Genomic DNA, 12,607 nt, shown 5'->3' on the forward strand with positions numbered 1-12,607 from the left:
AGACAGACAGACAGACAGACAGACAGACAGACAGACAGACAGACAGACAGACAGACAGACAGACAGACAGACAGACAGACAGACAGACAGACAGACAGACAGACAGACAGACAGACAGACAGACAGACAGACAGACAGACAGACAGACAGACAGACAGACAGACAGACAGACAGACAGACAGACAGACAGACAGACAGACAGACAGACAGACAGACAGACAGACAGACAGACAGACAGACAGACAGACAGACAGACAGACAGACAGACAGACAGACAGACAGACAGACAGACAGACAGACAGACAGACAGACAGACAGACAGACAGACAGACAGACAGACAGACAGACAGACAGACAGACAGACAGACAGACAGACAGACAGACAGACAGACAGACAGACAGACAGACAGACAGACAGACAGACAGACAGACAGACAGACAGACAGACAGACAGACAGACAGACAGACAGACAGACAGACAGACAGACAGACAGACAGACAGACAGACAGACAGACAGACAGACAGACAGACAGACAGACAGACAGACAGACAGACAGACAGACAGACAGACAGACAGACAGACAGACAGACAGACAGACAGACAGACAGACAGACAGACAGACAGACAGACAGACAGACAGACAGACAGATAGACAGACAGACAGACAGACAGACAGACAGACAGACAGACAGACAGACAGACAGACAGACAGACAGACAGACAGACAGACAGACAGACAGACAGACAGACAGACAGACAGACAGACAGACAGACAGACAGACAGACAGACAGACAGACAGACAGACAGACAGACAGACAGACAGACAGACAGACAGACAGACAGACAGACAGACAGACAGACAGACAGACAGACAGACAGACAGACAGACAGACAGACAGACAGACAGACAGACAGACAGACAGACAGACAGACAGACAGACAGACAGACAGACAGACAGACAGACAGACAGACAGACAGACAGACAGACAGACAGACAGACAGACAGACAGACAGACAGACAGACAGACAGACAGACAGACAGACAGACAGACAGACAGACAGACAGACAGACAGACAGACAGACAGACAGACAGACAGACAGACAGACAGACAGACAGACAGACAGACAGACAGACAGACAGACACACCGTCTTAATGATTGCATTCTACTTTAAACGTAATGTAATAAGCACACATTTTGCGCCTTTGCGCCAGGCTTCATTAAGCCTGTTGGTTGCATTACGAAAGGGTGAATATGTGCTAGCGTTTTAACCCATTATAACTCTCAGATTCTAACCCGCCGTATCATTGAAAGCACACTTTAAATTTCATTCGCTTGGACATAATGGTTTAACAATGGAATAACTGAGTCTTAATCGGTTCAAATCTTTAAAGATAAAACTACGCCCTTCACAAGCTAAACTCCAAGTGCTTTTATTTCAAATAGATTAATATACAGAATCTTATATGCTACATAATCGAGTTCAACTTGTAATGCAGCCAATTGCTAGTTTTCCAGAAACGAGACGAAATCGGTCAGTTTTTGCAACTGATCCTCCGAACTAACCACTAGTGGCTTATCCGCGGCTGGATGCTTTGGCACTATCAATCTCGGATGGGGACCGTCGATAATTTCCCAATTTTGCGACTTGCACAGCTCAGCAATCATATCCGGAGTTTGATTGGTCATTTCGGCGAATACATTCTCGAAAATCGAACTGTATGCTCGCCCAATTAGATTGATGGTTTCCTGCTGGATTTTGTCTTTTAATTCAAACATTAGCTCAGACACATGCTTAGACCAATCGTAATTGATAACTTTATAGAAACCAGCTGTATCGTTATTCCACAAGCATTGATAAACTTTATACATTTGCTCTAGCTCGGCGTGTCCAGCTTTAATGCTTGGCGGAATTCGTTTCCATAGGAATCGAGCATTAGATCTGTAATTTACAAAAAGAATCATATAGAAGATAGCACTGAGCAACTAGTAGAAACACAAAATGTATCTTACAGATCATTTCGATAAAGATATGCTGCAAACAACTCCGAATACAGCTGTACCGAAACGATCCCGTTCGGTGCCTGCAAAGAATCAAAAGCAGTACAGTGATGTAATGAATCTTACAATATGCAAATCTTTTTAACCTCCAGTTCCTGCTTTTCCAACAATAGTGTGAGCTGACGAATTTTTTCCGAAAACATTTTGAGATTAGAAGTACACAGTTTGTTTGAAGATCGCCAAACCCGTAACTTGCGAAGTAAAATCAAATAAATAACCAGCCGCTTTCCGAACTGAACTCAACGATCCTTTGTTTATATTTTTGTGCTAAATGTCTATACTACCTACATGTCAACGATGGCAACGCTGACATACAATATAACGGAACGGATGGAAAATGAACTGACCATGCACACGGAGAAAAATGATGATATGGAATTCCCATAATGGGAAAGAAAACTATAAATATTTTATTGTGTCGCCAGCACTAATTGGACTTCCGAAAAAACGGCAAACGCTTTTTCTTCGGTACCGTACATTAAACCTATAGTGTCGGAAGTAGTGTTCTGTATAGCAAATGAGACATGCTATACAGCGTACTACCGACACAGAGAACAGACTACCATGTAAGTAATTGACAAAAAGTGTGTAAAAGGTTTTTATGTAATCTACGAGTAATCCTTCAATAGAGCACCCCTCGAGCAGTAAGTGGCAAACTAAATCTTGATGTCGCTGCCATCGCTGCTATGTAAATCCAGCACAAAGAAATATTGATAAAGGTACATGGATATTTTTTGATGCGTTTGGCAAACTATTTCTGGAGGGCGCTGCCGACAGATTTTACACACAAAAAATCGATTACTTCCTTCGAGCCTGTTAATCTGTTCTCTGTGCTACCGACACAGTGGTTTAATTTACGGTACGGAAAAAATATCGTTTGCCGTTTTTTTGGTAGTCTAATTTAATGCTGGATACACAATATAAGGCTTGCTAGTGTGTGATAGTGTAGTGGTGGTTTGTGTGCATCGCGAAACGATTTCGCCAGTACCAGTTGTAGGAAAAGCAAATAGTATTTAATTTTTCATTTATTTCATATATGCTGCATATTTGTTCAAGTTGTGAATTATGCGTGGAATTATGTATTTGGAAACTATTTTAATATTATTCTTAGCGTCGATAACAACTGTACGTCAGCATTAGAATTCAAATAGGAGTCAACCAAGATTCATGGGTTTTTCCCACGAAATTTTGGCAACTTTTCTCACCTACAAAATGTGTGACTGAACAAGTGTGTTCAAAATCCAACTTTCAATGCAAAGAGCAATATAGAATGATATTTTGGTGGCAAACATGTTGCTGGTTTGTGTCTTGGATACGGGAATAACATTGTCAAATTGCCCAAAAGAAAATTTTCCTGCAGACGAAATACCCCGAAACGACCAAATCGGGTGATTTATCCTACGTGATTTACGGAAAAGCAAGTAGGATTTTTTATTCGGTTGCCTTTTCAGTTTGGCAATCAGATTCCCGTTTTGAATCGAGCACTCACACATATGCGCATGCAATGTAAATATATAATTTTCAAATGTGTGATGTTTACCACGAGCACTGCAGCGACAGTGGCATTTATATTTATTCTACTTACTGTCTGCATGTTTATTGCATTTCGCATTTTTGATGCAATTTGCAATGAATTTAAACATAAACGAATGCACAAACATAACTTGCATAACAACCTTTTGATTTTTTTACTGTGTCTGCAGTCCGGTTTCTATCCGTTTCATCGTTTCGGTTTCAAATATTTTTTGTCATTTGCTTTGTTGGGAAATTCCTCATCGAGGAGAAGAAGTTGAATGAAGAGTAAAGTACTCAAAAAGAAAAAGCGAAAATGTAAAATGTCACGATCGCTGTAACGGGTTGGGCTTTAGCCGCGTTTGTGATTTTCAGATAGTGAATTCCTAAGTAATTACCTACGTTAATCCAACAAATAGTGGTTACCCAATGAAATAGCTTTGTCTGCAATCAAGTTTTACTAAAATTGACGTGTTTTTGAATGATTCGAGGCCACAAACCGTCTTGAAAATGTCCACAAAAGCTAGCGAAGAAGAGTCGCATCATGACGAGAGTGACATTACCGATGAGTTTATTGATGATGTTTGTGTTATGGCTGCCGTCGCTGATTTCAGTTGAATCATTGAGTGTTTTTGTTTTGTAGGATGGCGATAAAACGGGATATTTTCCGGGAAAAACAATCACCCTGCAAATGCTGCTGGGATCAAATATTCTTCAACCTGGAAAAGCAGCGATGAGCATTGAATATTTGGTAAGTGGCAGTGCTATTTTCAATATCGGAAATGTTTATTTAGACAAGAGCATTTTCTTTGGTTTCCCACCTTTAGGGTCAAAAGTTTATCGGCGACTTGCTTCCGGATGGGAAAATTAAATCACACGAAACCGAAACTATCTTCTGCTCTCCTAGTGCTTGGGCTATCTATTGCAAGCGGATCATTAATCCGGACAAAAAATCCGGATGCGGTTGGGCCTCAGTCAAGTACAAAGGGCGAAAACTAGATGCTTACAAAGCAGCTTATCACCGGAAGCAGTTATTGAAAGAGAAAGACCACAAGGATGACATAGTTCCGAATGAAGGTTGGCAATATTATTTGCCTTGTAAGACCCTAATTATTTCTGAATTCTTTATGTTTACAGACTTGATTGAAGAAATTGAAGAAGATAAAACAGTAATGGAACCTCCACCGGTCCGCCGAAATGTTGTTCAGCACAACACAGTCAGTAACCGAAATATTCTTCAGTAAGTTTTATTTTTGCATGCTCATTGAAATCGGACTTAACATGTGCAATTATTTCCAGTGACGCCAACACGTTAATCGAGTCGATTCCGTTTGGTTCAATCGGTAAAATGCAACCATTTCTGGTTTCTGTTAGTACTTCAACGGTTCTATTGATGGACTTTCACTGTCACCTGACGAACAACGAAGTCTGCGGCTATCTCGGTGGAACGTGGGATATTAACGCACACAATCTGTCCATCACTCATGCATTCCCATGTCGTAACTCACGCTTTGATCGAGACAAGGCGGCGATGTGTGAGCTTCAAATTCAAAAACTGATGGTCAAGAAAAATCTTCACCTGGTCGGCTGGTATCATTCGCATCCAAGGTTTCCGGTGCAACCGACACTGCGAGACTGTGATGCACAGCTGGAGTACCAAATCAAGCTGAGGGGACCAACGGAGGCATCCTACACACCGTGCGTGGGATTTATTTGCTGTAAGTACTTCAGCAATGCCTTGTTACGCAAGAGCAACGTTAATAATAATCAATTTTTCCTCTACGAAACATTACAAAATGTGTGGGAAATATACTTTTTTGTGTTGTAAAAATTGGTTGGATAATGACCAGCGTAAAGTTTAAGTTTTATCTGTGTTCAATACGGGGGGCAGAACTTGTAGAAACGGCAATATTTCGGAACAAAATTCACTCATCCTTCTTTTTTCTTCAGCTCCATACAACGACGACAATCTTACAATGGAATCTAGCATTATGTCGTTTTGGGTTCTTCCCCCACCAGAAAATCGTCCGGCTGAATATGGACGTCCGATGCTTATGTCGTATAGTTTAGTGCCGGATGAAACTCTTTCGGAAGACATAAAGGAGGAAATGATGTTGACTGTCGACTACTATAAGCAATTTAAACGAGAACTGATCAACTTCCAAGCCATTTACAAGAATGAAATTACTTATATAGAAAAGTTGAAAAAAACTTTGGTGTCTAAATTTCCACTGGACTCGACCAATGGCCACTTTTGGAATTGGATCCGTGAATTACTTGGACTGGATCATGAAGAAATTATGGTAATTCCCGAACCGCCGCCACCGTCAGCAGTCCCAATAAACATACCCAAACTACCGGAACCGATTTCTGCCCCAATGGTTGTGAATTTAACCAACGCAGACGACGCGAGTATGACCATGGAGGCTAAAAACGATGACGATTTTGACGGGGTCTCTGAAATGGGCGATTCAGACGTTATCTCCCTTAAAGATGATGATCCAAAGGCTTCTTCATTAGCAATACCAAGCCTACAGGCACAATTGAAGCGACCTTCCGGCTTAAACATGACTCCTTCGCCCTTGTCTAGTTCTTTAGTCGTTTTGCCGCCGAATCTCAACCAGAACAATACTGTTGTAGGTCACAACAACAACAATAACAGCAACAACAACGTTAATAACAATCATGGAGGATCAATCACAACTAACACATCTCCAAGGGACAGTCCTATTACAATCCCGTCAAACTCAGCGAGCCCGGCCAAGTTTGAAATTCCAGTACGAGCAAGCCCTTCACCGGCGAAATCCGACACTTCGTCATGTCGTAGTCGTACTCGTAACTCACCAGCTCCCAGTCCAGGAAAGCTGTCAATTGGTGATATCCTCGGAACTGGTAATCGCAATAGTCCAACGTTGAGCTCTTTGATCGGAAATATGGGAGGAAATGCCTCCAATATTCATGATTTATATGCTGCAACGTTCAACTCTCTAGGTGGTTCAATACCATCCAATTTGCTCTCGCAAGATTACGCCTCTCTATTTCAAAACACCAAACGCGATGAGTACGGCCTTTCGGCTTTGAACGCTTTGGCACAGGTAGCAGCTGCATCAGGGATATCTAATTCGCAAATAAATGAGACCCTCTTGCACAGTCTGAATCGTAGCATTTCATCTAAATCCGGTCAAACATCAACCGTTACCACCGGTTCGACGACAATGACGTCTAGCACGGCATCAGCATCATCCTCAAATGCAGCTGCTGCTGCTAATTCTTCTGGACTACCTGCTATTCCCAATATGAAGGAGTTCATGCAGCAGCTCGAAAAAGGAAATCTCAGTTTACTCATGCAGTCACAGTATGCTAACCCGTTAGCCGGCATGACTGGTCTTTCGGGACAGGCTGCTTCTGGATCCGGATCTATGGGCGGCATGGGTTCAGGCGGTACAACAGGTAAATCACTGTAAAATATATTGGTTTAAAAATGACTGATTATTCATTCTTGTCCCATAGGAACTAGCGGAAAATCAAGTCGCTCATCTAGTAAATCTAGATCGAAATCTCAACAGCAGCAGCAATCTGTTCAACAGCAACTTCAGCAAGCTCAACAGAACCTTTTACAGCAACAGCAACAACAGCAGCATCAATCTCTGATGGACTATGCCGATTTTATGAGCAAAGCAGATCAAAACAAGCTTGCCGATTTGATGAAGTCTCCCGAGTATTCACAAATGTTGCTCCAACAAGCGCAAGCGCTGGGCAGTCTTGGAAGTGAAATATCCATTATCAAAAAACCATCCTCGAAGGGATCCTCCGGTGGATCAGCTAACAATAACATCAATAGTAGTAACAACAGCAACAACAATAGCAACAGTGCCCCGAGCGGTGGCAACAAGAAGGATTCGGCTAGTGATTTGATTTCAAAATTGCGCACTATTTTCTCCACGGATTCTTACTTGCCACCAATGCCCACCGCAGCTGATATAAATTTACTAGCCGATCAGTCACAAAAGGTTCCGGAGATTCAGCAGATCCTTAATTCAGGAAATTTAGACGACATCCAGGTTCTGCTGAAAGCGCAATCCTTGTCGAACAATACGTTAGATTTTGCTGCCTTCCTGCAAGGAACTTCTGGTATTGGATCTAACGTTGGTGCAGGTGAAGGCAGCAGCAAATCCAGCCGTAGTGCCGCTGCCAAAGAGGAACGTGAACGTGAAAAGGAAAGAGAACGCGAGCGGGAGCGCGAACGCGAACGCGAGCGTGAAAGGGAACGAGATAATGCGAATGCCGCCGCCGCGGCAGCAGCAGCTGCGGCCGCTGCTATGAACCCCTATCTTTCGGCTAGCAATTTGTCAGCACTGTTTGAACCAGTCCAACGGGCATCTGGTAAATCGAGCAGTAAATCAGACAAAAATAAGAACTCAGGCATTGATCGCAATAGCACCACTAACGCTGCATCCAATCCTGCAGAAATGTTGAACAGCCTTTTCACGTCGGCTGTTAGTGGTGCTGGAGCGGCTGACATGAATGCTCTATTATATGGACAGGGTAAAGTAGCCTCAGATTTAAGCATGCTTTTCGGTGCTGTGAGTTCTGCACCGACGTCTTCCGCTAGCTCAAGCACAACTTCAACCGCTGCTGCTGCAGCAGCCGCTAAGCAAAGTCTCGATTATCTCTCAATGTTTCCGAATTTCTCATCTGTTAAACTGCCGGAAATGTCATCACTCTTTCAGTCGGACAAATTCGAAATCCCAGATCCGCTCGCCAAGGCCACTCTGGAAGCAAACAATATGTACCTTGCACCCTCCGCAAGTTTATTGAAACTTCAGCAAGAAGCGTTCAATTCAATGATGATGAAACCACCGAAATCATCATCCTCGTCCACATCATCATCAAGCAAAATTGAAACTCCGCCTCCTATCGCAGCCTCTCCTGGCGCTCGATCTACGCCAACCAAGTCCGCTAGCCGCGACAGTCCTTCTCTCGGACCGAAATACAACTTCAGTGCCGTCGATTTAGCTGTATCTAGCGTGCCACTTGCTGCATCCTCACCGCTGGGCGCGGCCGATTTATCTCGTAAAACACCCCAAACACCACCGGTGGACATGTCTACTCAGCCGACAGGCTCATCCGGATCGTCATCACAGATCTTACCTCCGTATAAAAAACGCATGGAATTCTCATCAATAGCTGATCTCGTTGCTGCCCCACCCAGCAAGATGTCGAAATTGTCATCCGACAGCATGGATCAATAGACTGTCAGGACGGCTACAGGTCAGTTGACTCACTGAATGTTTCCCAGTTTTCCAATTTGTTTGTGATCGGCAAAATATTTTTATTTCTATTTAAGAGCCAGACGAAAGCCATTGAAAATCGGTTTTCCTAATTAGGTATGTTCCAATATTCCTTTGGCAAAAGGTACCTAAAGGTTGCTTTTTTTTTAAATTTGGCTGATCTGATTCTTTTAGATTTACAGTTCTCGACAGTAGCCAGCCAAAATTTTACTGATATTTCACCTATATAGCAATTATAATGGAAGTATTAGAAAATACAGCATTGTATTGAGTGTGATCACAGTATCAATCTCTCAATTGAAGAAAATATTGAGATATAATTGCCCAGATTATAGAGAATATTGGATCAAGAATTCAGGTGAACATTACGATTTGCTTTTTTACCGCTTTGTAGTCTCGGGTAACTCTCGCGTTTGGTAAATCATGGAATGCAAATGCAGGTATTCGTCTTAACACAATTACTCATTTTTAACAATTATTTCTGCTATTTTTGCAATAAATAGATAAGTGTTTTCACAAACTTTACTGTCAAGACGTCAAGTTTTTCGCACAGCAATCTTAGTCAATCTTATTTTTGTTTATTTAATTGAATTAGGTATCGTCAAGCATATGAAGCATATTGTCAAGCAATGAAACCAAATTCTTTGATCTGGTTAATTTCAGTCATTACTGCAGTTTTCCAATCTGCTTCAGAAACTAGTTATGTGAAAGGTCCTTCTGAACCACATATTTCGGTAGAAAATCGTTAGTCATTAAATTGCCAATTTGTTTTATGAGTCATTAGTAAGAAGGTACTAATCGTAACCATTAAATAGTCTCATTCAATAATGATTCAATAGCAGCTAATAAAAAATTATTTTTTTATATTTCTTCACTGTCTTAAAAGGCGTTTAGCAGTAATGCCTCGTATATATTATTTACAGTGGTTCGCCTTGAACCGGCGGCTTGTTAGCAGCCGGTTCCGGCTGTAATGCCAGCAGCCGGAATTGGCAACTACTGTATACCATCACCGAGCGTTGCTGCAACGCTTCCTCGATTCTGGCGAAAATTTGTAACATTTGCTATAGCTGTAAGGCCCACACCAATTGCTAATATTGTACTTGCTGTATAGTGTAGCTAAATTATTCCTCACCTGGCGGTGGCACGTTTTGCCGAGGACGGTTATTAGGCCAGCGCCAGCGGTGCGCCGTTCGGCCCCCGTCCTCGATGGCTGCCTCGCCAGCTCCAGTATCCATTTTCCATCTGCAGAAAATTGAAAAATGTAAAATATTAAGTTTATTGCTCTTATTACAATTTTCCTTGCAATTAACAATAATTTTTCTTAGCGATGATGCACCACTTACCTTACAAAAAAAAAGAACAAAACGAAAAAATAAGTGTTCACTGCTAAACAAACGTTCAACGTTGGTTGATTTAATTTTGAATATAAAACGGAAATCATCTCAAGGATGCCAACTTTTCGAAAACCGAGAAAAACATCTGAAAATCAAAAGACCAAAAGGGTTTCCATTTCCAGTAAGGCGTGTGCCTTAGATTATTAAAGAACATAGATACGCCACATCAGTATAATCAATATATTTATATCCCTTTAAGCACGGAGGGTTTTAGTTATAATATTTTTGGTTTCTGGATCTAGATAAAAAAAAATTATCTCAAGATAACAAAACCAATATATTCTACACATTGCAATAAATATTTGCTGAATTTAGCAACCTACACAATTGTGTAGGTTCAGCCTTATCTTATACCACAGGCTAACCTATAGTTGATTCGGCTGTACAGCTTGCCACCCGGATTGCCCTTTCTGGTTACGTAATACGTGTCCTGTTTTAAATAAAGTTAATAATTATTGTAGCCGTGATATTATCAACAGTAGATACCTTTTCTTCCTTGCGGAATAGGTTTACAATTACAGCCGCATATTTCGCAAGTTGCTGTGCCGAAGTTTTCCGTCCACTAGCGATGTGGTACTTTGCCACCATGTCAGTTACAAACTTCTGACCTTCGGAAGATAGCTTTAGAACAGCGGCCTTTTGGAGTAGCTTTGTGCCAAAGACAGACTGCTTCAGCCTGGCTTTCAACCCGTCCGGAGTCAATACTGAACTGCTGGTCTGTGCAAGGAAAAAATAATTAAAGCGCGTTTGTGTTACGTTTGTGTTGTTACTTACATTTTCGACGTCCGCTGCTGCCTCACCGTCACTAGTCTCAGTTCCGAATGATTCTATTGCTTCTGCTTCCATTTCTAATACTTCACTTTCGCTTTCTTGCTGATGAACATGAGAAACAGTTAATTCCATTTCGTTCTGCTGGGTTATCGGAACCGTGTTGGATGTTATAACTTTATTCAAATTCTGGAATTCAAAAACATAAAATGAATATGTGACATTTACCGGATTTCTTGTTATGCTTACGTTCCGCTCACGATTTTTGGATATCTACTGCTAAATGACGTCGAACTTCCAATCGACGTCCACACACGATATCGCTTGAATGATTACGTCCTTTGGCCAGGTGATCAACGCCGTTGTGTCTACACCACAATCTGAAACGATAGAATTTGTCGAAACGATGCAAAACTGTCAAGTTTTAAACGTTAGGGTATGTTGCTACATCGTCGTAATTGCCTATTCCCGTCCTATCCAACACAAATTATTAAAAATATCAGCATTTTTATGACACACAATGCAAAACTAGTTATTCCCTAATATTTTAGTTAGTTGTCTATCATACGCAATCAATCAAAGTGAGCTGAGATCTATTTAAATGCTTTTTATCATTAAAGAAGTCCTACCAGCCAAATTTCCTACGTTTTTTCGTGCGACGAAGAAGGCAATGTCGACTAATCGTGCTAATTTCCGTCATTCATAAATGAAAATAACTCACGCAAGGCATTGTCGTTATTCTACAGCCAGAAAAACTTGCCTGACCTGCAGAAATTTTGTAGAATAACATTTGTCATGCCGTCCTACACACATACATGCGCGTTAGCTTCGTAAACATTGTTGTGATTTTTAGTTCGGACGATGAAAAATTTTGTTGGACGGATTTTACGACGAATTTTAGTAATAAAGTCAGTTGCGTAATTTCAATAATATGCTTTAATAGTCGCTTTTCAGTGATTTCAAAGTTCACGGATCGGAAGGTAAGTGTGTTTTAGTCAAATCAGTACAAGAACTTTTGGAGTATTTACTAAATCCATCCAGCAAATGATAAAAATTAGAATGGCTTTCCTTATTACGACGGGAATTAGAAAAAGACCCTATTTTATATTTGAATTACCTGAAAACAATGCCAATGCTTCAGCTGGAACCTCCAGATCTGCTAGCAGCTTTCGTTCGCACGCCATCTTTTATGAGCAGCCGGTATACGCTCATTTCATAAGAGTGTCGTATGATTTTTTTCGCATTAAAGTTGGCAACGAAAACCCATAACATCTTCGTATGAAATTTGAACGTATGGTGAATGGTATTTAAAGTTAGTCCGTATGAATTTCTTACGACTGCTATGAAAATCATACGTTTCGTATGAAATAATTTTTGGAAAAGAATTTGGTTATTCATAGGAAACTAACTATGAAAATCATATACAGTAGAGATTTGTATAACACGGATTTGTAGAACGCGGATTTCTATAGCGCGGGTACCATGATATTTCTATAACGCGGTTTTCCGCGTATAACAAATACACGTAGCATATGGATATTGAGTTAATTGGGGCTAAACTCGAATTTTGAGCGAT

General features: G+C 41.2%; 2 protein-coding genes across 2 annotated transcripts; one reads left to right on the forward strand and one right to left on the reverse strand.

Moving 5' to 3' along the window:
* Positions 1 to 1,427: 1,427 nt before the first annotated feature.
* Positions 1,428 to 2,317, reverse strand: LOC128743483 (COP9 signalosome complex subunit 8). Its single transcript, XM_053840075.1, has 3 exons — positions 2,153 to 2,317; positions 2,019 to 2,089; positions 1,428 to 1,947 (listed from the first exon to the last, which is right to left on the reverse strand). Exons 1-3 carry the CDS (start codon positions 2,207 to 2,209, stop codon positions 1,512 to 1,514), a joined length of 564 nt encoding a protein of 187 aa, XP_053696050.1. The 5' UTR covers positions 2,210 to 2,317; the 3' UTR covers positions 1,428 to 1,511.
* Positions 2,318 to 3,951: 1,634 nt separating this feature from the next.
* LOC128741341 (MPN domain-containing protein CG4751) lies at positions 3,952 to 9,108 on the forward strand. The gene is made up of 7 exons (XM_053837102.1): positions 3,952 to 4,160; positions 4,222 to 4,329; positions 4,406 to 4,655; positions 4,716 to 4,818; positions 4,878 to 5,296; positions 5,529 to 7,028; positions 7,089 to 9,108. The coding sequence occupies exons 1-7, from the start codon at positions 4,089 to 4,091 to the stop codon at positions 8,828 to 8,830; spliced, it is 4,194 nt and encodes a 1,397-aa protein (XP_053693077.1). The 5' UTR covers positions 3,952 to 4,088; the 3' UTR covers positions 8,831 to 9,108.
* The last annotated feature ends 3,499 nt before the right edge of the window (positions 9,109 to 12,607 follow it).

This window comes from Sabethes cyaneus, chromosome 3 (genome assembly GCF_943734655.1).
Source record: "Sabethes cyaneus chromosome 3, idSabCyanKW18_F2, whole genome shotgun sequence".
NCBI classification, from domain to species: Eukaryota; Metazoa; Arthropoda; class Insecta; order Diptera; family Culicidae; genus Sabethes; species Sabethes cyaneus.

What these genes read in the sequence shown, in the direction of transcription:
- LOC128743483 (XM_053840075.1), bottom strand. Translation starts at nt 2,209, where the DNA reads ATGTTTTCGGAAAAAATTCGTCAGCTCACACTATTGTTGGAAAAGCAG. An exon ending in TGGAAAAGCAGGAACTGGAG is followed by an intron (nt 2,090 to 2,152) that starts GTTAAAAAGATT and finishes GATTCTTTGCAG; the next exon opens with GCACCGAACGGGATCGTTTC. An exon ending in TATCTTTATCGAAATGATCT is followed by an intron (nt 1,948 to 2,018) that starts GTAAGATACATT and finishes TGTAAATTACAG; the next exon opens with ATCTAATGCTCGATTCCTAT.
- LOC128741341 (XM_053837102.1), top strand. Translation starts at nt 4,089, where the DNA reads ATGTCCACAAAAGCTAGCGAAGAAGAGTCGCATCATGACGAGAGTGAC. An exon ending in CGATGAGCATTGAATATTTG is followed by an intron (nt 4,330 to 4,405) that starts GTAAGTGGCAGT and finishes TCCCACCTTTAG; the next exon opens with GGTCAAAAGTTTATCGGCGA. An exon ending in GTGCGTGGGATTTATTTGCT is followed by an intron (nt 5,297 to 5,528) that starts GTAAGTACTTCA and finishes TTTTTTCTTCAG; the next exon opens with CTCCATACAACGACGACAAT.